We start from the raw sequence: 22,674 nt of genomic DNA, 5'->3' as shown, positions 1-22,674 counted from the left end.
GTTTTTTATTCCCTCACAAGAAAACCTGTTACTGAACAAATCTGTCTTGTGCCATAAAAGCCAGAAGCCAACAAAAAGCTTCAGTGGTGGATGCTTTTTTTTACAGGTTTGTGTCCCCTTCCCCTGGCCCACAGCTACAGCACTGTATGTGTGTGGGAAGCAAGTACTGCAGTCATGCATTTTACTTCATGGGAGCCAATGTCTTGTTCTGCATCAAATCAAATCAATGAAATTCAATCACCTGCCTTAAACAGGTTGGATTAACCATTTCCTGAACTTCAAAACTGATACCTATGGGTTGTATCAGCCTAAGACCTCCATGATATAAGGAAGAGGATGAACGACTGTACAACATAAGGGCATTTATTACATTTCAGGTTTCTTCTGCTGAATTCTGCCTTATTAGCATGTTCTATCTGTGTTCTGCTTTAATTATAGCCCAAGTCTGTGTGGCACCCAAGTCTCTTAACCTTTTTAAAGAGGTTCTTTCCTTTGTAAAACCAGTGCATTTTCTCAACGTAGCAATCAATGTCACTGCCGGAAAGTTTCCTTGATCAATGGGACACGAATTGTCTGGAAGCACGTTCTAGGGAGCCTTGTTTCTTCCAAGCAGGGAAGGGCGCAGAAGGCTCTGGCGTCCCGCACTCCCCTGCGATGGGAAGCGGCTCCTCCACCCCAGCGCATCCAGGCGGGACTCCCGACGCCCGTCCCGGGATTTTTTTTATCGGTGAAGAATTCCACGGAGAATGCCTGGGCGCGGAGGCTGCACCTGCCGTGTGTGCCAGGCGCAGCTCCGCCTCCTGGTCCCGGCCGCGGGGGCGGCGGCGCGCTTATCCCGGGACGGGGCTGCTCGGCGGCTCGGGACGGTGCCGCCGCCGCGGGCAGGTGAGCGGGGCGGGGGCTCGGCACGGCACGGCACGGGATGGGACGGGATGGGATGGAGGGCGGCGGGGGGAGGTCCAGCCGCGGTCCAGCACTCCCGGGCTTCAGCAGCGATCTGTTCTTAGGGGCCCTTAGTGCCAGACATTGAGGAAACCCTCGAGTCTTCGCGGTGTTGATGTTTGGAAATGTTCAATGACACTTCCAGGTGAAGAAAAGGGACAAGTGTAGGTGTTGGGCACTTGCGGTATTTTTACTGGTGCCTGAGCAGGACAAGTACCAGATCTGAACGCAGATGCTGCTCCTTGTACACCCTCTTCATGCACCAGACCGTGTGTGCTCACAGGTCGGGAAAGCCAGCTGGATCCCAAGCCGCGCACAGCAGGGTGAGGGAGCTGATCCTGCCCCTCTGCTCTGCTCCAGGCGTGAGCCATCACCTGGAGTGCTGATCCAGCTCCGGGGTTCTCAGCATAGTACAGACATGGGCCTGTTGGAACAGGTATAGGGAAGGATCAGAAAGATGATCAGAGCAGTCTCTTGCGAAGACAGGCTGAGAGAATTGGGATTGTTCATCCTGATGAAGAAAAAGCCTCAGGGAGATCTAATTTCTGGGTTTTAGTGTGTGAAAAGGACCTAGAAGAGGGCGGGAGAGGGACTTTTTACACAAGCATGTAACCAGCAGGACAAGAGGGAAATGGCTTTAAACTGAAAGAGGGCAGTTTAGATTAAATATCAGTAAGAAATCTACTATAAGAATGATGAGATACTGAACCAGGTTGCTTAGAGCAGTTGTGGATGCCCCATCATTGGCTGTGTTGAAGGACAGGTTGGATTGGGCTTTGAGCAACCTGGGCTGGTAGAAGATATCACTGCCCAAGGCAGGGGGGTTGGAACCAGATGCTCTTTAAGGTCCCTTTCAAGCCAAAACATTCTATGATTTTATTGTTGTTCTAGCTCTTACCTGCCACGTTTCTGGCAATCAAGCTGAGCAAAGATGGTCAGCCAGGGGTAGTGCCTAATATCCACATGCTCAATCAAACCCAAGTGGGAATTCAGTTATTCTTGTTTGCTGAGGCTGTAAATGGGAAACGGTGTTCTGGGTGTAGTATCCTCAGTGTGTGAAAAAGGTAGAGTGGCTGCAAAAACCTGGGGGACTGAGCTCTGTAATGGCCGATAGTTTCTGTCTGGAGGGGATAGATCATTCAATTTTGGGATGGGTGTGCTGAAGTGGGGTAAGCTCTACCAACACAGGAGGGTGTGGATTTATGGAGATAAATAAAGTGGGTGGTGGCAGGGTGAGACCAGGAAGAGAGTTATTTTCCATGGAACTGCCACAAAACATCCAGGAAATATAAAACTGAGATTTCATTTACATTGAAAAGCAAGAGGCAGAATTGTAGCTGTTGGATGAGTCCCCTTATGAAACAGAACAATTGAGCTTGAGCAAAGAGTAGGAGCCTGACACAGGAAAGCAGGTGTTAAAAAATTCTCTCTCCAAGAGTCTGCAGTTACCTTACACTTGCTTCTGTGTAAAGCATCTTCTCATGATGCTCTGCTAAACTTATTGCCAAGAGCAAACTAGCAAGCAGCAGGACCAAGATTATGACTCTTCAGTCATGACTGAAAGCCAGCTACAAGGTTTTAATTTTAATGTAGTAAGTCTCTTGTGACACCTTTGTTCTTCCTGGGATTATAGTGTTGGTAAGATTATCCTTATCAGCATATGATAAGCAAGACCTTAGGATCTGAACAACTTGTATTACAGGAGACTTTTGTTGAAACGGGAGCTCCTCTCTAAGTAGGGAGAGAGTAGTTCTGTCTTTCTCTGACATCACCTGTAATTTTACACTGTAGATACAGTGATTACTCTGGAATTCGATATGCTTTAGAGGTGGAGCCCAAACAAATACCTCACAGGTCAACACATATGTTGTTCTCTGTAAGAACAATGAAATCACTCAGAACAGTAGCTTCAAGTCCATCACTAGATAAGATAAGAAAAATGTAGACGATTTCAAAAGTGTTTCTTTGGGCTTTTTTGTTAAACAATACGGCGCTATACCCACTTGTTAACCTTTTAGAGGATATTCAGTATTGAAGTACGTTGGAGCTGCTTCTGGCTCAGGTTTGATAAAAGCAGAAGAGAAATTTCTCCCTTAGATTTGACATTTGGAGCAAACCAAAGCCATTATAAGTAAATGTGTTTACTTTGTGGTAGCACTCCTGCATTGTCTCCTAGTGCATAATTGAGGAGGTTGTTAGTAACAGGCTTGCAATAGGCACGCATATAGTTGTAATAATTTCATATATGGTGCTTGGTGGAAAGAATGCTTCAAAATTGTATTTGGGGTTTCAGCAGGGAACTGGTGAGACATTGCCAGTGGAACATGGGAAAATAGAAGTCCTGTCCTGTTGTATCCCTGTGATATACTGACAGCAGAGGGATGCATTTGCCACATTGGACTTGCATTATATAGTCCAAATATCAGGGTCCAGGTTTCAGTGACTAGAATTCATTCTTTTCTTATTAAATATTTGAGGTAGTCTGCAATTGAACTGTGAGAGCAGTAACTGAACCACTGTTGAGTACCCAATTTCCAGAAGAAGCCATGCTGCTTCTAGCTGTTCCTCAATCAGTCAATCGTTTATTCTTTTTCTACCCTTGGATTCAGCTGGAATGATGTTGAATTAGCTTGCATCCCACCCATCCAGCTAATTGGCAGAAGGTGTACTCTGTATCTACACAACTACTTGCAGATCTCTTTGGTCAAACTTGTACTGTTAAATCTGTTTTGTAGGTTTTAAAAAAATATAATTTTGCACATCAGCGCATTTTACTTTCTTTCTAAAGCATTTTTCTAGTGTCTATATTAAACTTAAAATCAAAAATTAGTAAGATGTTCATTTATATTGTAATCTGTGAGCTAACAAAGTTAAGGGTTGTGGTTTTCCAGCCAGCAAGTAATTTTCTGCTACATAAAAATTGAGTTGGAGGAAGAGGAATCAGTGGAATGTTACACTGCTAAAACTGATCAATGTAAACATCCTATTAATATTAGAAGAAAATTCTGAAAACGCTGAATAATGTAGAACATAGATTCAGTTCTTATTTGGTAGAGATTCCACTACTGATGGATACTTTATTGTCGTGCTAGTTGATGACATAATTCATTGCATATATGCTCAAATTCAAAGAGATTTATTTTTTAATAAAAATGTCAAGTGGCATTGGTAATATACATGCATAATACCTGTATACCAACCTAAGTTTGGGCTGTTCCCAAGAATGATTTTGATTGTGCCAGCATTTTCACTGGAATCTCTAGCAGGGAGCCAGGAGATCCTGAGGGAGATCAGGCTGGGGATAAGAACTGAGAGTGAATCACTGGTGGAAGGATGACTTTCAAGTAGCAGCTCATGTGTGGCTTAAAGTGACTCTTTAAGAAGCTCCTGTTAAAACTATATAAGCATGAATCCTGTACAAGCTATTAAACCTCTAATTTCTTCAAAGAATGGAAGTAAATTTGTTTACAAGGTCTGTTTCCCACCAAATTAGAATGAGTGGCACCAGTTACCAGCTTCTCAGTTATCTTGTCCGAAGTTTATCTGGCTCTTGAGTCTGCAATTAATTACTTATACTTGGGGGCTTTGGAACCATCTTAAATCTTGTTGATAGATTATACAATCTCTTGTTCATCAGTGATCTGTATATCTAAATGAATCCCTCTATCATATAGAGGTTATTATTGATGTCCTTGATATGGATATGAACATTTTATCTGTGATTTTAAGACTTTTGCTGCTGGCTGTAGTAGTCTGTGTTCCGGATCTGACTCCCCAATAAAAATACAAAATCCACTCACCCCATGTTGCAGGCTGAACAAATCATTCCCAGTACTGCTCAGTATTTCTGATCCAGTAACCTGAGGCAAGTCCCCTTAACATGGCCTTATCCTGGGCTCTGTCAGCACAGAGCTTGGCACACATTGAGGATTTGTAGTCCTTGCTCTTATCAGAGCTTTATAAACAATAACTTGCTATAGAGTAGCACCACACCATCAGTTTTATCCTTCTTAAACACAGTCTAAACAGATATTTTAATATCTGAATCATGCAGACTATTCCTTTTTTTCTTTTATGTTATTGATAAAATCTCTTTTCAGTGAAAATATCCAGATCTTCCTATATCTTAGTGAGGCACCAGTCATCAGGATATAAACAATTCTATATTAATTCTTGTTACTTTTTGTCATACTGATTTCATTTGTTTTTTTACCACATGGAGCATCTTTTAACACAGTGCTCGCTTCCTTTTTGCTGTGAAGACGTAAAATCAGAGAAGTCTGAGCTTGCTGTATTTTCTGATCCTGGCACTGACTTTGGCACTTATGATTTGTTTCTTGTAGGAACTTGTTCTGGTGGTGGGGCGGAAAAATCCACTCGTTAAACAAGCAGCAACCTGATTGAGGCAAGGAAAATCTGTATTCAGTTATGGATTACTGAGCTGGGTTGCAACGTTTAAATCTCTGGCTAATGCTCAAGGCTCTTTAAAGCAGCCAGTGATGCTGGAGTGCTCTCACATTCCAGTGTAACCACTACCTGCTGCCACACAGGCAGGGTCAGCTGCAGGAATGGACTAACTGGGGAGTTGCATGTGGAAAACATACCATGGAGCTCTCTGGCCTTTGCTAGGGCTGGAAGAAAGGTGTTGTATGGATAAGGGGTGAGAAGCTGCTTGTCCCAGGGTTAACTGCAGTACCAAGTGTTGTCCCAGACACTTCCAGGCCTTGCGGAGAAGCCATGACTGCCTTGGTTTTGCTGCTGCCCCTTCAGCTGCTCACTCCCCTGCTAAAAATACTATTCACTTACTCTCTTTAGAGAGAAATTATCTGATCAGCCATGTTGCAGGGATCCTGAGGCTTTGTTGAACTCTGCTCCTTCTTGTTTCAGCCCCTATTCCATAAATACATGGACAATCTCTTAGCCAGCAGCTATCTTAACATGACAGAGAGACACAAAGTGTTTGAACCTGGGTTGTGCCAAATAAGGATCAGGTGTATTTACAGAAACCTTTTTTCCCAAATTGAGAAACTACAGCTTTTTTTTGTTTTGTTTTGTTTTCTTCTCCATGCAGGACATGCTAGGTAGAAAAGAATCCTGTGCTTCAGGACAGTTACCAATGACCAGCCTCAGCTGCCTTTTCTATGCATTGGAAGAATGGACTATTGTGGAGCTCCTGAAGAAATACATTTTTCATCTAATCATTGCCTCACTGACAATTAGTGCAATATTAGTTTTTTTTATAGTTCCTTTAACAATTGTCTTTTTCATTTACCTTACTAATATTTTGCTTTTAATATATCAGAGGAACAATGAGTTAAAAGCAGATCCCTTGAGTGATGTTTGGAATGGTGTAAGAAAAACTATAGCAGGCTTTTGGGATATATATGCAAGAATATGGCATGGTAAGTACAAAAGGACTTGTTTGAAGTATTGAATTACAATAAGTGGTAAATACACAGAAGTTTTAATTTTTTTCTTCCATATGGATGCAAATAAGTTACATTTATTATACTTTGTATGGCTTCTTTGAACAGCCTGCAGTATAAAACTTTCTCCACGTGCTCCTAGGATACTGCCTGCTCCAATTCCATCCAAATGGCTCATGGCAAGAGATGTAGCAGGGATGGAAATGAAGGCAGACAAGGTGGAACCGAGCTCTTAGTTGGCAAAAGCTGTGTCTTTCCCAAGCCTCTGTATACATTACCCTTTTAGTCTGGCTCCACCTGAAACCTAAACCAAATGTTGGAAGAGTCATGATAAGGATTCATAGAAGTTCATGTCTGTGAGGAAATTCCCTCCCACTGTGAAGTGAATATATTTAACTCCTGTGGAGAGAACCTCTCTTTGGGATTCTTAAAGATTATGGTTTCAATTTAAACATCTCACTTTCTCTGAAAGAGAAAAACTTAATTATGGAAAATACCAAACTCTTCATTCTCATTGACACAGAATGGAGATTCATACTTCCAGATTTCATGAAAGTATCCAGACGGTCAGCCACTATTTCTGAAAATGAAACATTTTCACGCTAGTTACTAGGGGTTTTTTTATTATTATTGTACTATTTACAAAAAGCTCCTAATAGGAAATAATTACTTTAGTTCCCTCACCGGGAAAAATGTCAGGTTCAAGTCTGATCTCATGATTAAATTGACCAACAAATCAGTCTGATATGCTATGGTGTCTGAGGGACTTTCTTTGACCAAAAGATGCTATTGACCTATAAAAAGGTGCTATTGACCAAAAGATCCATCCAGAACTTAATTATTTTGAAAGCTACTACAGAGGCTTTCACAAGTCTCTGTAGGTCACTTAACAAAGTAAAAAGTTTTCTGTAAACTGCCAGATGATTTACAGATATCATTGTCAGTGTACTGCTTTCCATCCCAAACAGGTTATGAGCTTCATGGTGTGAAAAACCTCCCAGAAGGACCAGGAATTCTTGTCTATTACCATGGAGCTATTCCTATAGACTACCTTTACTTTTTGTCTAGGCTGTTTCTGTGGAAGAAGAGACTTTGCCTGTCAGTAGCTGATCATTTTGTGTTTCGTTTACCAGGTAAGAACCTGTTCTCTTGTATTTAAGCTTCTTGGATTCAAAACCTGTCCTAGTTTTGGTGAACTTTACATTTATTATATTTAAAAGAGAGCTTTTAAACTAAAAGAATGCTTTTAGATTTTTAAACTAAAAGTTGGTAGATGTAGCAGGACAAACAGAGTAGCATTATCCTGTCTTTTCAGTGAAAACATTGGTAAACCCTCCAAAGCAAGCAAATAGAGATTATAATCCTTTTGGGATTAAATGTCATCCCTCAGTAGAAAGTGCTGGATAGGACTCTACTATTGGCCTAGTGCTGACTGGTCAGGAGAAGACACAGAGAAGGAAAAATAATTCAATTTTAGAAAGACAAGGTGTAAAAAAGAGTGTCCAGAAGGAATAGGAGGGGAATTATTTTAAGGCACCTTTATGCCACTAATATTGAAAGCTGTTTTAAAATAGAAAATAGAGGAAGCTATTTAGAAGGACACTCTTTGGAAAACAAAGTTTTCCTGAAAACAAGTATTATAAATTCAAGTAAATTTGATGCCAAAACCATATTCAGGCACTCCTAGACAGTGTCCTTTTTTAAGTAGGACTTGAGAAGATTACAATAATTTTCTTAAGTCCTATTTAGTAAATACTGTGTTGTACTGAGCACATTGGAAGTAAGAAGTCATCAAAAGATGATTGATTGGCTTTTAAGAGTACCCTCAAAAAAGGAGAAAGTTTAGCAAAACCTTGCAAGGGAGACTTCATTTTTTAAGAAATAAATAAGAGGGTACTGTTCAAACTGAAGTGTCCCTAGCACAGATTTTTATTACAAATATGAAATACACATTTGTTATGACTAAACTACACTCTCAGCTGTGCAGTTCCTGGACTACTGGTGTGTTCATAAAATATTGATTTCATTATGTTCATGCTAGAGCAACAAAAGGGGGCAAATGCTGTGTCAGCCCTCAAAGAGGCTTTAAACAGACATCTGGTAAGAAAGACTACAAATAATTGAAGCTAGACCTCCCCACTGCATTAGGAGAAGATGTGGCTAAAAGTGAAATTCCTCCCTAACCTTCTTTTGCTCTACTCTGCTTACTTTCTGCAAAGAAATGTTACACTTCACAGATGGGTTCTTTAAAGATTTCTCATGAGCATATGCTAGACCTCAGTTCAGTTTATTTACAGGATTAACTACACTAACATGAGATTTCTGCTTGTGAATTAATAAGTCTCTCCATCTCAGAATAGCTGGTAAGTAATAAATTAACAAACAAACAAAAAAAAAGGACAAGGATGATTCAGAGGTGTGGCATGGCTTCCTTTGAAGAGCTAGGACATCAGACAGAAGCCTTGCATGGCTGAGGGATAAAAAATTCTGTGAGACCTAGAAAAGGGGAATAAGAAGTGATAATATTTTCATGTAATACATTATAATTCTCATAAGTTTAAAAGCCAAGCAAATGAAGAACCTCTTTGCTTAATAACAATATGATCTTCCTGACTTTAGGATGAAACTTATGAGTTCACAAAAGGATTAAACAAAATCATCATCTGTCTTTGACAGAAAGATCTATTAAGCATGATACCTTGAATAAGATTAAATAAAATTAAATTACAGGTTTCAGCACTGTGTTATCTATTGCCTTCAAAACTTTTTGTTGCAGACTTCTGTCAGTCCAGTTCTGTCAGAGCTGTTGCTTCCACTTATTAATATAAAAAAATATTTTCAAACTATGCTTTTTGAACAGAGAATTTAAGATTGTGGAACAGTTTGTTTGCTTTCTATCAGAGTTCCAAATGGATATATTTAAAATATGAAGATAATATTAGAAATCACAGAGTACTTTAATGGTTCTCAATCTGTCCTTTAAAGAAATCCCAGTTATGGAAACAGAGGAAGGAGATTCACTGTGGTGAATTCATTCATGATTAATTCATGTGTTGCTGAAATTGCCCTGCTAGTTTCTGTCATTCATGCATCTTGAGATGCATGAATTTGATCCACATAGTTTGCAATTTAACCACAAAATACTCAATTAAACGGCTCAAAACCTCAATATTTAAAATGTTAAATATCACATTTTAAAATAAGACCAAAAATAGCTGCTTGTCAGGTATTTATTTTTGTACCAATCTTTATTGTACTGATTCTTTTTTCTGTATTAAAATATGTAAAAAGAAGAAGAGAGGAATAGATGCTTATTTTCTGATTTCTAGCTATGACCCACAAGTTTTGGTTACATAATTTGTTTGATAATTATGAAATACAGCATGTGGAAGCATTTTTTAATTGAAGCGTTCCTGACAATATGGTTCATCTTCATAATATTTGGGCAAAACTATTGTCAGGTATTTGTCATTTTGCCAGCATTTATTCTGTAGGTGTCTTACTTTCTTCATAAAGCCTTAGCCTAAATGTATAAATATAAATATATAGGTACTAGATTTTAATTTAGCTGTAATCTGGCTCCTCCATGCAAACAGCATTTGGGGTATATATTGTTATATTGAATGTACATTTTCTCCTTATTTATTTCAGGACTTAGGTTATTGTTGGCTGTGACGGGTGTCATACCAGGTACGAGGGAGGAGTGTCTTGATGCCCTGAAGAAAGGATACTTGGTGTCCATCTCACCGGGTGGAGTTCGAGAGGCGCTGTTCAGTGATGAAAGTTATCAGCTGATGTGGGGAAATCGAAAAGGCTTTGCTCAGGTGGCTCTAGAAGCAAAAGTGGTGAGTGCCATACATTACCAACCCCAGTTTATGCTTTCTGCAGATCTGCTTCATTATAAAATGCAGCTTAGGAGCATTTGTTGGAAAATCTTCCAGGAAAAATGATTGGGAAATAAAGATTTAATTCCCTTTTCCCATTGCCTTCCTCAAGCATATTCATTCACAAGGAGCAAGAGTTTTGTGGAACTGTCAAACTTTTCCTTGACTGTTTGTTTCAAAGCATCCATATCTGTGGTTCCATGTCTGCAGTTCCATCATGCAGGCATCCAGTGTTTCATCTTGATTGTATTTCAAGAATCTTCACTATGGTCCTTCTCCATACTGCCATAAGGTTTCATTCTTTTTTTCTTATCCTAATAGAATTACATCTTTACCTTACTTCAACATATCCAGTCATTTCCTTATGGTTCCTTAATGTATTATTTTATCTTTCTTCTCATTTATTCTGTGAGGGTCTAGGATTTTGTCCTTTTCTTTACTTTTCTTCATGTTTGTGAAAGATTGCATTAACTAACTCAAGGTGTGTCTACATCAGTGTCTGAGTTTGAATTGTGTGCACTTTTGAAGCAGCTTCTGCATTTCCCTCACTGTGCTTTCATTCACATCAAGGAACATGTTGGAATACTGGAGCAGCATTCCTTCTGGCTGAAACTAAACCAAAATTGGAACCTAACACTCTGCAATGTCAAATGGTCTTCAGTCAATGTGCCAAACAAGCACTACTTCTAGATAAAAACAAAGCACTGGAATGTGTTCAGTGTGGGTGTCAGATTCTCAGCATCCTCTAGATGTGTGCTTCTCTTAATATGCGCTCCACCAATGTACTCATGGCCAAGGTTTCAGTTAGTTTCCATATGGATGATGATCTACAAATACAACCTTCTACCACTAGCTCTGACTTCTTGTATCTAAATCTATGTGGCAGACTGTCTTTCTTATACGGGCTCTGAGAAATTACTCTATTTGGGATGGCATGCAGCGTAAAGAGCAGCAACCCTGTCGTTTTCCTAACTGCCACTCCTCATCATCATCACCACCTCAAGACACAAGTTTTCTGCCTTAATTTAAGACTTAGCATACCTAGTGATTTTTGTGTCTGAAAATACTTGTGCAAATCCAGACTGTATCTGTTCTGCCATGCACTTTCTGCTGCTTTCTCATGAACTGCACAACCATCACTTTTTCCTCACATTCTTATGAATATCCCATTACTTGCAGTGCTCTTTGATCTTCCACATAAAGTTTTCTGTCTATATAGGAGAAGCTGTACAGGGAGTTGAGTTCTTCCCATGAAACTTTAATTTCTTAACATCCCTTTTTATGCAGTTATATCGCTTTTGCACCTCATCTGATTTGTTGCTTCTCAAACTTTGTTTTGGTCTCTTGTGCTATGGCTCCTAGTACAAAGGCTCTGAAGGTGCAACATGTATGCTTCAGGCAAATATTTCTTTGTAACTCTAAATTTTTGTGGGGAGATAATTAAACACTAGAATAAAATTAGGAACATTTACCCAATGGATAAAATAATTTTAGGCCTGGAATCCTGTTTCCACATCTTGTCTAATGTGGCTTTTAAAAAGTCAGGTTTTAGGTGCTTCTGTTCTGTTTCCTGTCCTTTTTCTCAAAAGAGTAAATGTTAGTCATAATATTTCATATGCTGTGTGGGCCTGTGCACCACCATTGCTGGGAAAGTATCAGAATGTGAATGGGATAAACTCAGTCATGGGTGTTACATGGGTCTTGAGTTCCCTAATAGTCTTCTTATGTATTAAATGAATAACATGCTGAAACAGTTAGAAAGAGTTGTCACTTTCAAAACTTGAGAGATTTCTATTGATTTTGCTTTCATCTCTGTTTTTCAAGCTACTTCAAACATCTGGAAAAATTTTTGCCAGATGTTCTCCTTTCATATGGAACCTTACAGTAAGGCAATGTAACAGGTTTTGGATTTTTAAATAGAAATTGAATTAAAAACTCTGAGTGCCCTTACATAGATTGCCACCCTCATCAAAAGACATCACAAGAATCCTTCCAGTAATTCTCCTAATTCTACTAGTCTTCCATAATATAGAAGCATGTGGAAATAACTGAATAGTAGTACATAAAATTTTTACCTCCTTTTCTTGACAGATTTTGGGTTTGGTTCTTGATGGGGGTTTTAAAAATTTTATTTATTGAATTTGGTATTCTTTGAGGGTAAGATTCTTGCAGTGTGAAAGAGTCTTGTGGTCCTTTGCATAATGTTTGGTAAAAGAGGCACTATGTAAGGACTGTTACCAGGAGGGCAGAGAGTATATTGTCCTTTCACAGCTACTAGCCTGGGCTTACCTTTACAGTGCTGGAAGTTCTTATATCTCTTTTTATTACCCTCTTTCAGTTTTGTGGGGTTTTATAATCAGGGAATCTGATTAGATCCTTGCATGATGGACATTGCTGTAATTATCTTGCAAGCTTCGCTGAACTTGGGGCATCATTGGTATTTATCCGGAAATCTGGAATCAGACAAACCCTAGATAACTGAACACTAAAAAAAAAAGAAAAAGGAACTGCTGTGCATTTAACAGTAGAGGGGGCAGTATTAACCTGATATATAATTTCTTATATTAAGTTAGGTCCACAGTAGTCACTGGATTCCATCTTTGACACATGTCAAGTTTGATTATTTGTTCTTGCTGCATCCTTTTCAATACTGGCTAGACTAGTCTCCCAGGTTGACCAAAGACTGGGGTGTAGTGGATGCCAGGCACTCATCAAAGCCTCTCTACCACTGCCCTCCACAAGTGGACATGAGAGAGAAAATCAAGCAAATGATTCAAGGTCTGAGATTAAGACTGGGAGAAATCACTCACCGAATACCATTATGAGTAAACCAGACTTAACTTAGGGAGATTAATTGCATTTATTAGCAACAAAATCAGATCAAGACAATGAGAAGTAAAGTAAAATTCTTAAAAACCCCTCTTCCCCACCTCTCCCTTCTTCCTTGGCTCTACCTCTTTCTCTGCAGTAGCACAGGCAGATGGAGAATGTGGGTCATGGCCAGTTTGTTGTTTCTGCCACTGCTCCCAGAGAGGAGTCCTTCTCCTGTTCTAGCATGGGGTCCATGCCACAGGAGACAAACTTCAAATTGAGTTCATCCCCTGGGCAACAGGTTCTCCATGAATATATGAGTCACTCTTCCACAGGGTGCAGTCCTTCAGGCACAGCCTGCTCCAGTGAGGGTTCCCCCCTTAGGGCCACAAGTCCTTCCAGGAAAGCTGCTCCAGCATGGGCTTCTCTCTCTGTGGGTCTGCAGACCCCTGCCTGTGCTCCTGCACTGCTTCCCTGCAGCTACACAGCCCTCTTTGAGGCATCCATGCTCTGGTGTGGGCCTCCTCCATGGGTGGATCTCTGCATTGCTGGGGTCTTCTGTGGGCTGCAGGAGCTGCGTCACCCTGGGCTGCTGGGGAATCTCTGCTCTGGAGCATCTCCTTTCTCTCCTTCCACACTGACTTTGGTGCCTGCAGGGCCGCTTCTCTCACATTTTCTCACTTTGTTCTTCTCTGTCCACAATTACATATGCACAATAATCTTTTTCCTTCTTAAATATGTTATCACAGAGGTGTTTTGATCATTCCTGATGGGCTTGGCCTTGGCATGCAGCTCATCCATCCTGGAGCCAGCTGGCATTGGCTCTGCCAGACACAGGGAAAGCTTCTGGCATCTTCTTATAGAAGCCACCCCTGTAGCTCCCCCTCTACCAAAATCTGGCCAGAAAAACCAAATACACCAGGGATAGACTCATCCAGATATCAGAGCTTGTTCTATTATGTAGCAATGAATATAACTTTGCTAATAATTACTCAGATATCATTAATAAAAGCAAGATAGAATTATAAGGGTATTTTAAAAGTTTCTCTACATACAGTGTAGCCCTCAACCAAAGAACTACACACACTTTATCAAAATGACTACATTGTGGTTAATAACCTGTCACAGATTACTTGAATGGAGAATTCAAGACAAAACCATCTTTATATATGAATAGACATTCCCATCCATCATACAATATTACAGAAGTTCAATAGTTCTTCCACTGAAAAAGTTGAAGAAAAGCAAACAAGGAAGGTAGTTTCAGCCTCAGTCCTTACCTGTAAAGTTTCTGCATTTGGTTTCCACTGCATTTTGTGTAACTACTCTGCTTAACAGGAGTCAGTGTTACTATTTAATGTTATGACTCAATGTACCCCTAGGACCTATATTTGTCTCAGGCAAATTTATCCATGATTTTCAGAAATACTCTCAGTCTATGGCTTGGTTTTCGCAGGCAAATGGGGAGGGATCATCATTTCTGAAGATCCCTGAATTTTACCTGTGCCAGAAAATTCCTTCAAGCTGAGTTAGGTAAAAAATAAGCAGGAGCTATGATTTATAAAATTCTCTTGTATGAGCAAGGGTTTTGGACTACCTGATCTCCAGAGGTCTCTTCCAACCTCAACTATCCTGTAATTCTGTAATTTTCAACCTGGTTGGGGGTGACCCAGCTCAGTTCCAGCACAGCAAGTATAAGTGTGTTAGTTACTCCAGATCTGGTTGTGCTGCTTTAGAAATGTAAGATTTTATGTGCATACCTGTGTTTTCCAGATTAGGGACTGAATGTTGCTGCCTACCCTGCACCTCAGTTGCTGATCATTGTATGAGAGTAACTTCTGTAGTTACCAGATTTCTTTATAGCCTACCATATGTTTCTCTTGTACTATTCCTAAAATTAAAGTGTTTTGTCTGTGTGAGATAGGTTTCAAACATTTTACATCTTAGCTGTACAGTATTCAATTAATAGCTGAAACAAAGTTTAGTATTTTTAGAGTCCAGTACTTATATATATTTTAAATGGCATTACTGATTACTTTTTAAGGGTTTATTTCTAACAGTTTCCCTTAATTTTGCCTTCTGAAAGGTTTACTATCACAGCTTAATGCATGTTTAATACTTTTGTTCTCCCTCAGGTACTTTTTCCTTTTAATGCTTTCTATCACTATGAGTTATTTGGTAGGCTCTAGTTAGGTATTTTTCCTGCTTGGTTTTTTCTCATCCTGCAGCTTCTGTTCTGTAGTAGTGATTCTTAACAGTAGGAAAGTCTTCTTTCATTACCTTCTGGACAAGTTGTTCCTACAACCTGTTCAAATTAGAGCTTCAGGAAAAGGAAAAGGGACAACAGAGGAGAAAAAAAATCTTTGCATGCATGGATACAACTACTGTCAGTCTGTCTACAAATCTTACCTCAGGCTGTAAGGCATGACTGTTTCAAGTGCAGGTATCTCAAGCATGTCTCTTCTCAGTCACAAAGATGAAGTGACCTTGTTCTGTGACCCTCAGAAGGTGTGTAGTCCAGGTCAGTGAGGACACACAATTGCTTTTTTTGTCTAAGGGATCTGCAGAAGTCTTTTCCAGTGAAGTTTTGTACAAACATTACTGCTTCAGTTAGACCCTATTTGAGAAGCAGATGAGACGAGCCAGCCGTGAATGTCTGCTTGCTTTCTGCAAGACTTCACAAACTGAATACTTTCCTATTCACCACTCACAATGAGAGCTTTAGACAAAGAAACCATGGAAATTGGTTTTATGTTCCAGTCAGTGATATTGCAGTAAATACATAATATAGAAGTTATACAAAACCTAGTACAGTGTTAGTAATTTTATTTACAGATAGTGACTTTAAAACAGATGTTTATGGCAGCTGAAAAATAGCATTTTATTTCTATTCTGGAGTTTTTAAAATCAAGATTCCTTGTTTACTACTTAACTAACTGGTAATTACCCTCTGTATTTGAGTGAGTTTCTTAGCTGCATTAACAAGCACTAAAGCAGAAATTCAAACCTGGTATAACATTTCAACCTTTTTATTTTTTTTTTCTACTTCCTTAGCCCATCATTCCAATGTATACTCAAAATGTCCGTGAAGGCTATAGGATGTTTAAAGAAAGAAGTAAGAACTTAAAAACATATTTTATTTATTTTGAATGTTTTATCTTTTTTCTCTCAGATTTTTCTTGCTTTTATCTTAGATTTTGCTTTTCAGACTTCTGCTTACTTTGGATTCTCTAATACTTGCTGTGGGTCAGAGGTAGCTCAAATTTGGAAATAGCTTGTTCATAACTGGCTTGTGTGTGTGATTTGTCTTATTTCTCTGGTCTATTTGACTTTTTCTCTGGTCTATTAAGTCTATCAAGCTTTGTTTTGGTGGACAATTGCTTTAACTTTCTTCAACCTGTAACAACTTCCTGACTATCAAATAAAGCGTGGATTTTTAAGAAGTATTCTACATTAATCAGATTTCATGTTTGAATTGTGTTTACTGTGACTGTAATCTCACTTTTTCCTCCCATAAACCATTTCAGGATTTTTTAGACAGTTATATGAGAGCACTCGATTGCCTTTTACTCCTCCATATGGAGGACTTCCAGTTAAATTTCGCACATACATTGGGCAGCCAATCCCTTACGACCCAAATATAACTGCAGAAGAATTAGTTGAAAAGGTAAGTTCTCTCTCCTTGCAATATTGAACTACATACTTTGCCCTCTACTATAGGTGCACTTGAAACCAGTTTTTTGCATGCTTGAATAAAGACAAATACACTTTTACTGGCTTGTTCACCCATGGGCAGTTGAGGTTTGGGATCATTTAATATACAAATACCTACCAATAAATATTGATATAGTAACAGTTGATTGGGACGTCCTCATCCTTTCCAAATGTATGAGCTCTGTCTTCTTGTTGTGTTAACTTTGTTTCTCCCATGCCTTTGATAACTTTGATAATAATGATAACTGATTATGATAATAATGATAACTGATAATGATAACAGTGATGATAACTGAAATGATGTAAATTATGTTTTAAATGCAGTTTTCAGTAACTATGAAAATAAATTTAATAAATAACCATTAACTTTGAGAATCTTCACCAAATAGCATTGGGGTCTAGAAACAAAGTTCTTCAAGAGCTTCAGTCTCATTGTCAAAATGAAAATGTTAAAAAGTTGCATCCAAAATATAAAAATATTTTGAGTACCTATAGTTTGGTGAAATTAGTGATGCCTAGTGATTAGAGCATAAAATTGTTTATAGATCTAGAGTTTAACCATTTTTCAAAATATAAAACTAAACTGAAAATGCAGCTTTAAAATTTTTCATGGAAGATAAAAGGAGGATTTTATGAGAAAAAAAATCTGCTACAACCTAGAAATACACACACAAAAAAAATCAACTTTCAGAAATCACTTATTAAAAAACACCTTGCTGCACCCAAAAAGATGCAACAAGTCTAGTTTTTCTTCTTTTGTTTTCTTTTTTCCTTTTTAAAGGTCTACTGTAGGTTGTGCTGAGCTTCACAAAAGTGAAACCAGAAAGACAGGTTTGGTCTGTTAGAAGGGAGCAGGCCCAGCAAGCTGTAGAGTTTGCTCTTAGCACCTTTAGGAGGCTGGAAGCAATATGACTGCCGTTATGATTTTTGATATTCTTGTATTTTAGGGGAACAGTATTTTGTGTACCTGCAAAAGTGAAATTGAAATTTCCCATGATACTGATTTGCCTTACTAAGGCAAGCCTTTGGCTGCCCCCTTTGGCCACCACCCACTTTGGTGGGAGTACAGTTAGGTCTCCTGTGGCTGATATCACTTAAAAAAAGGTAATTTAAATGAGGCTTGACGTGAGCAGTGGCCTGGCTGACCTCTCTCTGATCCTGCCCTGCAAAGGAGTTAGGACATGAATCTGTCAGGAAAGGTTTTGCTACTTCTTTTTTATATTCACAGTGATATTCTACTATAACTCTGGGGTAGATCAGTGGAGTATGTAGCTACCCTTATTTCAAGTTTAAACACACGAGGGAAAACAAAAGAAGAGAATTTCTTATTTCTTTTAGAGACACAGAATATAGTATTCATTCCCTTCCTAAACTTTCATTTGAATCTCATGTAAAGAGTATTATGACTTTTCTTATTATGTACATGCTGTATATGATAAAATTATGGGAGAATTCACGTTGGGAAGGACAGACAGAGGTTCCTACTCCAAATTCCTTGTCCAAGATCGGTCAGCTATAAGATCAGATGAGGTGAGCCAGGCTTTATCCATCACTTTTTTGATGAAAATTTTCAGGGGTAGTGGATTGCAGAAACTTAATGTTTGAATGTGTTAAAGGCTACTTTGACTAAATAATGAGCACATTTGCTATATCTCAGTAATTTCAGCCTACCCAAAATGCAGTCATTGTTTTTGTTCCTTTCTTTTCCAAGAAGTGTGTCATTAAGACAGCTAGTTAATATAAAACACAATTATTTTCTTACAGTAGAGCTATGCGTGAATTTTCCCTCTTGAACCTCTGAGAACTTAGTGATTATACTTTTCTCCTGTGTATAAAATAGGTCTTTAAAGGCAAATTTCTCTTCTCTTTTCAGACCAAGGCTGCTGTCCAGGCTCTCATAAGCAAGCACCAAACAATCCCAGGCAGCATATGGAAGGCTTTACTGGAGAGATTTGATAAACGTCGTAAAAGTGATTAGAATGCTCATGTTAATTGCATTGGTTTTACAGCATACAGTAAAAAACCATGTCCTACAGCACTGGTAACTAATAGTTGGTGTTAACCAGTTTAAATTACAAATTTCTACAGATTTGGTGGAAGAAAACAATCAACTTTTAGGAAGTTCCCCCATGTCTTTGAGAATTCCCTAAACTAAGAAAGAGTGATGAAGATGACTTATGTATTATAGCAATGCAACAGCTAAATTCCCCCAAAAGAAATCATGCAGCCAAGGTTTTCCTGGTTCCTAAACAAGTTTGTACTTACATCTGAGGGCTTTAGTGGTGTTGTCTAGATCTTGTGTGTTTGAGTTTTGAGCACAGTCTGGTCTCAGAGCAGAGCCTCAGGGCTGGTGTTGTCTCACCAGAGACCACCCCATGGCAGGCATCATCCCTGATGGGCCCCAAGCAAGACATGTCAGAACAGACTGTCTTGCTTTAGATAATCAGCTACTGCTTACACCATCCTCCTAGAGACTACAAAAAGAGACAATCCCATTAAAACAGATGTTAGACTCCTTCAAACACATCATCTTAGTAGCGTGGAAAGCAGGACTGTGTGCATCCAAGACTTATTCCCCACAGAAAAAGGTTTTTTAAAGAGAGGGGAAAAAAAAGCTTTAGTTCAGCGTAGCAAATATTGCAAATACATGTAGAAGGTAGTTTCGAGTCTGAGCTGGTTTGTGCATGCTCTATTGCACCACACAATAGTTGCCTAGTGGATGAGGCTGCCCCAGCCTGAAAACCCCTGGATGGTGTGTGCAGTATGGTTGTGCTGTATTTACTCAAATCTCCCAGTGACCAGGGGGAGCTCAGGGGGAGCTTTCTCTGGCAGTGCATCTTTGAGGTTTATCATCACTGGTGGTTTGCCTGATAATGCAGTAGTGCAACACTGCTGGTACACATTGAACCAAAATGCCTGTTTGGAAAGGCAGTCTTGTCTTCCTAATGCAACTTGTGGAAAACTGAGAGTTAGTGCAAAGCAGAATGTGTTTTTACAGGCTGTGGGATGTTGTTACTGGTGGTAGTGGGACAACTTTGTGTAATCTATCCAATATGCCACTAAATGCGACCAACTCAACTTCAAAGACCAAGATAGGTAATTTTTGTGCCTCATTTTCCTTCATGTACTTTTAATATGTAAATAATCTTTCAACATCCTAAAAGGTTACATAGCATCTAAGGAAATATATGTAATGTTTGCCCATTTTTCAGTAGAAAATGAAATCTGCTTTTTGGATTAAAATAAATTCTTCCCTGACCCTGCCTCTTCACAAGTATTTCTTGCACATCTGGTGAAGGGAGAAGGATGGACAGGTGAGTTATTTCTCTGGACCAAAAAGACAGGAATCCTGCCAAATACTGTCAATCCTCAAATCTGTCTTAAGATACAGGAGTCTTTACTTGAACACCTTAACTATAACTGCTGTGTACAGGCAGAAAGATTTTTCTCTTAGCAGAGACTCAGCATGCATGGGAGATGATGAACTAAAGCAGATCAAGATGCAGACTGATATGCCTGGACATAAGCAGGAATTCAGACCATGAAGTCTTACATGCTGCACTGCAGCAGTACAAGCTAAAATTCAAAGCCTGAGCTTTCAAGGGAAAAAAGGAACTAAAGGAAAAGGTTGTACAATACTAAAATGGATACAGATGAAGAAGCAAGAGGAATTATAAGTAACCAGAATCTAAAGGCTTTCTTTGTATTGCAGAAACTGTAGAAGGACTAGACAGAATCATTGTCTGACTATCCTGTTTTTCAAGTACATTAATACCATCATGGAATGTGTCCAAAGAAGGGCAATGAAGCTAGGAAAGGCTCTGGAGCACAAGTCTTATGAGGAAAATCTGAAGGAGGTGGGGTTGTTCAGCGTGGAGAAAAGGAGCCTGTGTGGGGACCAACACCTACAACTACCTGAAAGCATGGTTGTGGCCAGGTGGGAGTCGGTCTCTACTCCCAGGGAATAAGGGACAGAACTAGAGTAAAAGGAAGTTGTGCTGGGAGAGATTTAGATTGGATATCAGTAAAAAGTTTTCACTGAGAGGGTTGTCAAGCATTGCAACAGGCTGCCCAGGGCTATGCTGAAATCACCATCCCAGGAGGTATTTAGAAAATGTGCAGATGTGGCAGTTGTGGATATGGTTTAATGGTGGGCTTGGCAGAGTTAGGTTATTGATTGGACTCAATGGTCTTGAACTTCCTTTCCAACTTAACAATCCTGATTCTGTGACCAATTAACCACTTCAGTAATCAGAATTTGCACAACCTTTCAAATGCCATGCTCTCTGATACATGATACTAGGAGCTGTCCTCCAACTCACAATGGAGCACTAACCTTGGGTAGGAGATATGTAATCAGAGTGCTGATTATTTTAAAAAGCAGATATTTCTCTCTCTATCTCCTCTATTTCAGCAGCTGTTAATATCTTCCAACAAGGTTTAAGTTTATCCCAGGCTATTACATCTTTTAGCAGCACCACTGTGTAATTTGCAGCTGCTCTGTGTAAAAAATAATTTCTATTTGTTGTCTTCTGTCATAGTTATCTAAGAGTATTTTCTGGGGTCTCAAGATGATGATAGACTAAATTATTACTGAGAAACAGGAGGGATTTTGAATTATATATTTTTCTAATAAAAAATTGTAAGCAATTTTTCCAGAAACCATGTAGTACTGCTCTAATAATAAGCCGTTTTATTATTTTAGGGGCTCACTCTAAATTTTTACTCTTTTTAGAGCAGTATTATAGAAAGTAGAACTGAAAACTAGTGTTATAGAAATTAGAGTTCTTGTCATACAAATAGAAATGTACTTGCAGATCAAATCACTCCCTTGGTACACTTATTTTTTAGCCTCTCCATCATACAACAAAAAAAGAAATGAAAACCAGAAAATGACCTGTGCTGCCTCAAAACGAAAACAGCATTTATGACTTTTATTAGGTATAGTTTGCACAGTAAATAATGCAGAGAAATTCTGGTTCTGTAGTTTTTTATGTATAAGATTTTGCATTGGGGACGAATATGATATTGAAAACAGAGTAAATTAATAAAATCATAGAATCATAGAATACCTGGAATTGGAAGGGAGCCAGAAGGCGTCTCGAGCTCCAGGTCCTGGCCCTGCACAGGACAGCCCCAAGAGTCACCTCACCCCATGCGCCTGTCAGAATTCCTCTCGAGCTCTGGTGGGCTTGGGGCTGTGACCGATTCATTAATGGGATGGCATTGGAAGAAGTTACACAGTAAAGAGTGTGTACAACTGCACAATTATTCATTGGATGACAACGGACACAGTTACATGGTAAACTGAGTGCAACTGCTCAACTGAGCAGCTGCAGATGTCCAGCAGGCAGATGATGTACCTGTAGAAGAGAGCTGGTCAGAAAAGGACAGCAGGAGGAGATCTGGAAAAGCTGGCCATGTACATCCCTCCAAAGGCTGAGGGTGCAGCCATGACAGTGTTCCATGCCATCCCAGCAGGTAGGGTATCTGCATCAATCCCCGTGTGTTTGGAGCTGCACCCAGTGCAGCTGGAACACTACTTATTTCTTTGACTGATTTTTATCTCTAAATCTATTATTTTTTTAAATTTTTATACCTGAATCCAGGGATTACATCCATAGCTGTTGGGCAGCCAGGAATGCCTTAACAGCACCGTGAATGCCGTGTCTGAACCAGAACGTGCCTGGAACGCTGAGGTACTGCAGTGGCTACAGTGGGTGCCAGGCATGGATGCTGCTGCTGCTGCTGCTGCTGTGGGAACACCAGCGGGGTTGGAGGAGGAGGATTTTGCACCCATCTGGCAGGTACTGGGGAAGGCGCGGATGGGAGGCATGTGGTGCTCAAGGCAGGAGGGTGAGCAGTGGGTGCCTGCTGCTGGGGGCTGTTTAATCTGG

General features: G+C 39.5%; 1 protein-coding gene across 1 annotated transcript; it reads left to right on the top strand.

The window, feature by feature from the left end:
- The first annotated feature begins 488 nt into the window (after positions 1–488).
- On the top strand, positions 489–22,656 carry LOC102070574 (DGAT1/2-independent enzyme synthesizing storage lipids). Its single transcript, XM_005479305.4, has 7 exons — positions 489–885; positions 6,014–6,344; positions 7,337–7,501; positions 10,020–10,213; positions 16,118–16,178; positions 16,591–16,730; positions 18,651–22,656. The coding sequence occupies exons 1-7, from the start codon at positions 529–531 to the stop codon at positions 18,753–18,755; spliced, it is 1,353 nt and encodes a 450-aa protein (XP_005479362.2). The 5' UTR covers positions 489–528; the 3' UTR covers positions 18,756–22,656.
- Positions 22,657–22,674: the final 18 nt, after the last annotated feature.

This window comes from Zonotrichia albicollis, chromosome 1 (genome assembly GCF_047830755.1).
Source record: "Zonotrichia albicollis isolate bZonAlb1 chromosome 1, bZonAlb1.hap1, whole genome shotgun sequence".
Lineage (NCBI taxonomy): Eukaryota > Metazoa > Chordata > Aves > Passeriformes > Passerellidae > Zonotrichia > Zonotrichia albicollis.
Note: the sequence above shows the minus strand (reverse complement) of the source record. Positions and strands in the feature narration are given on the sequence as shown.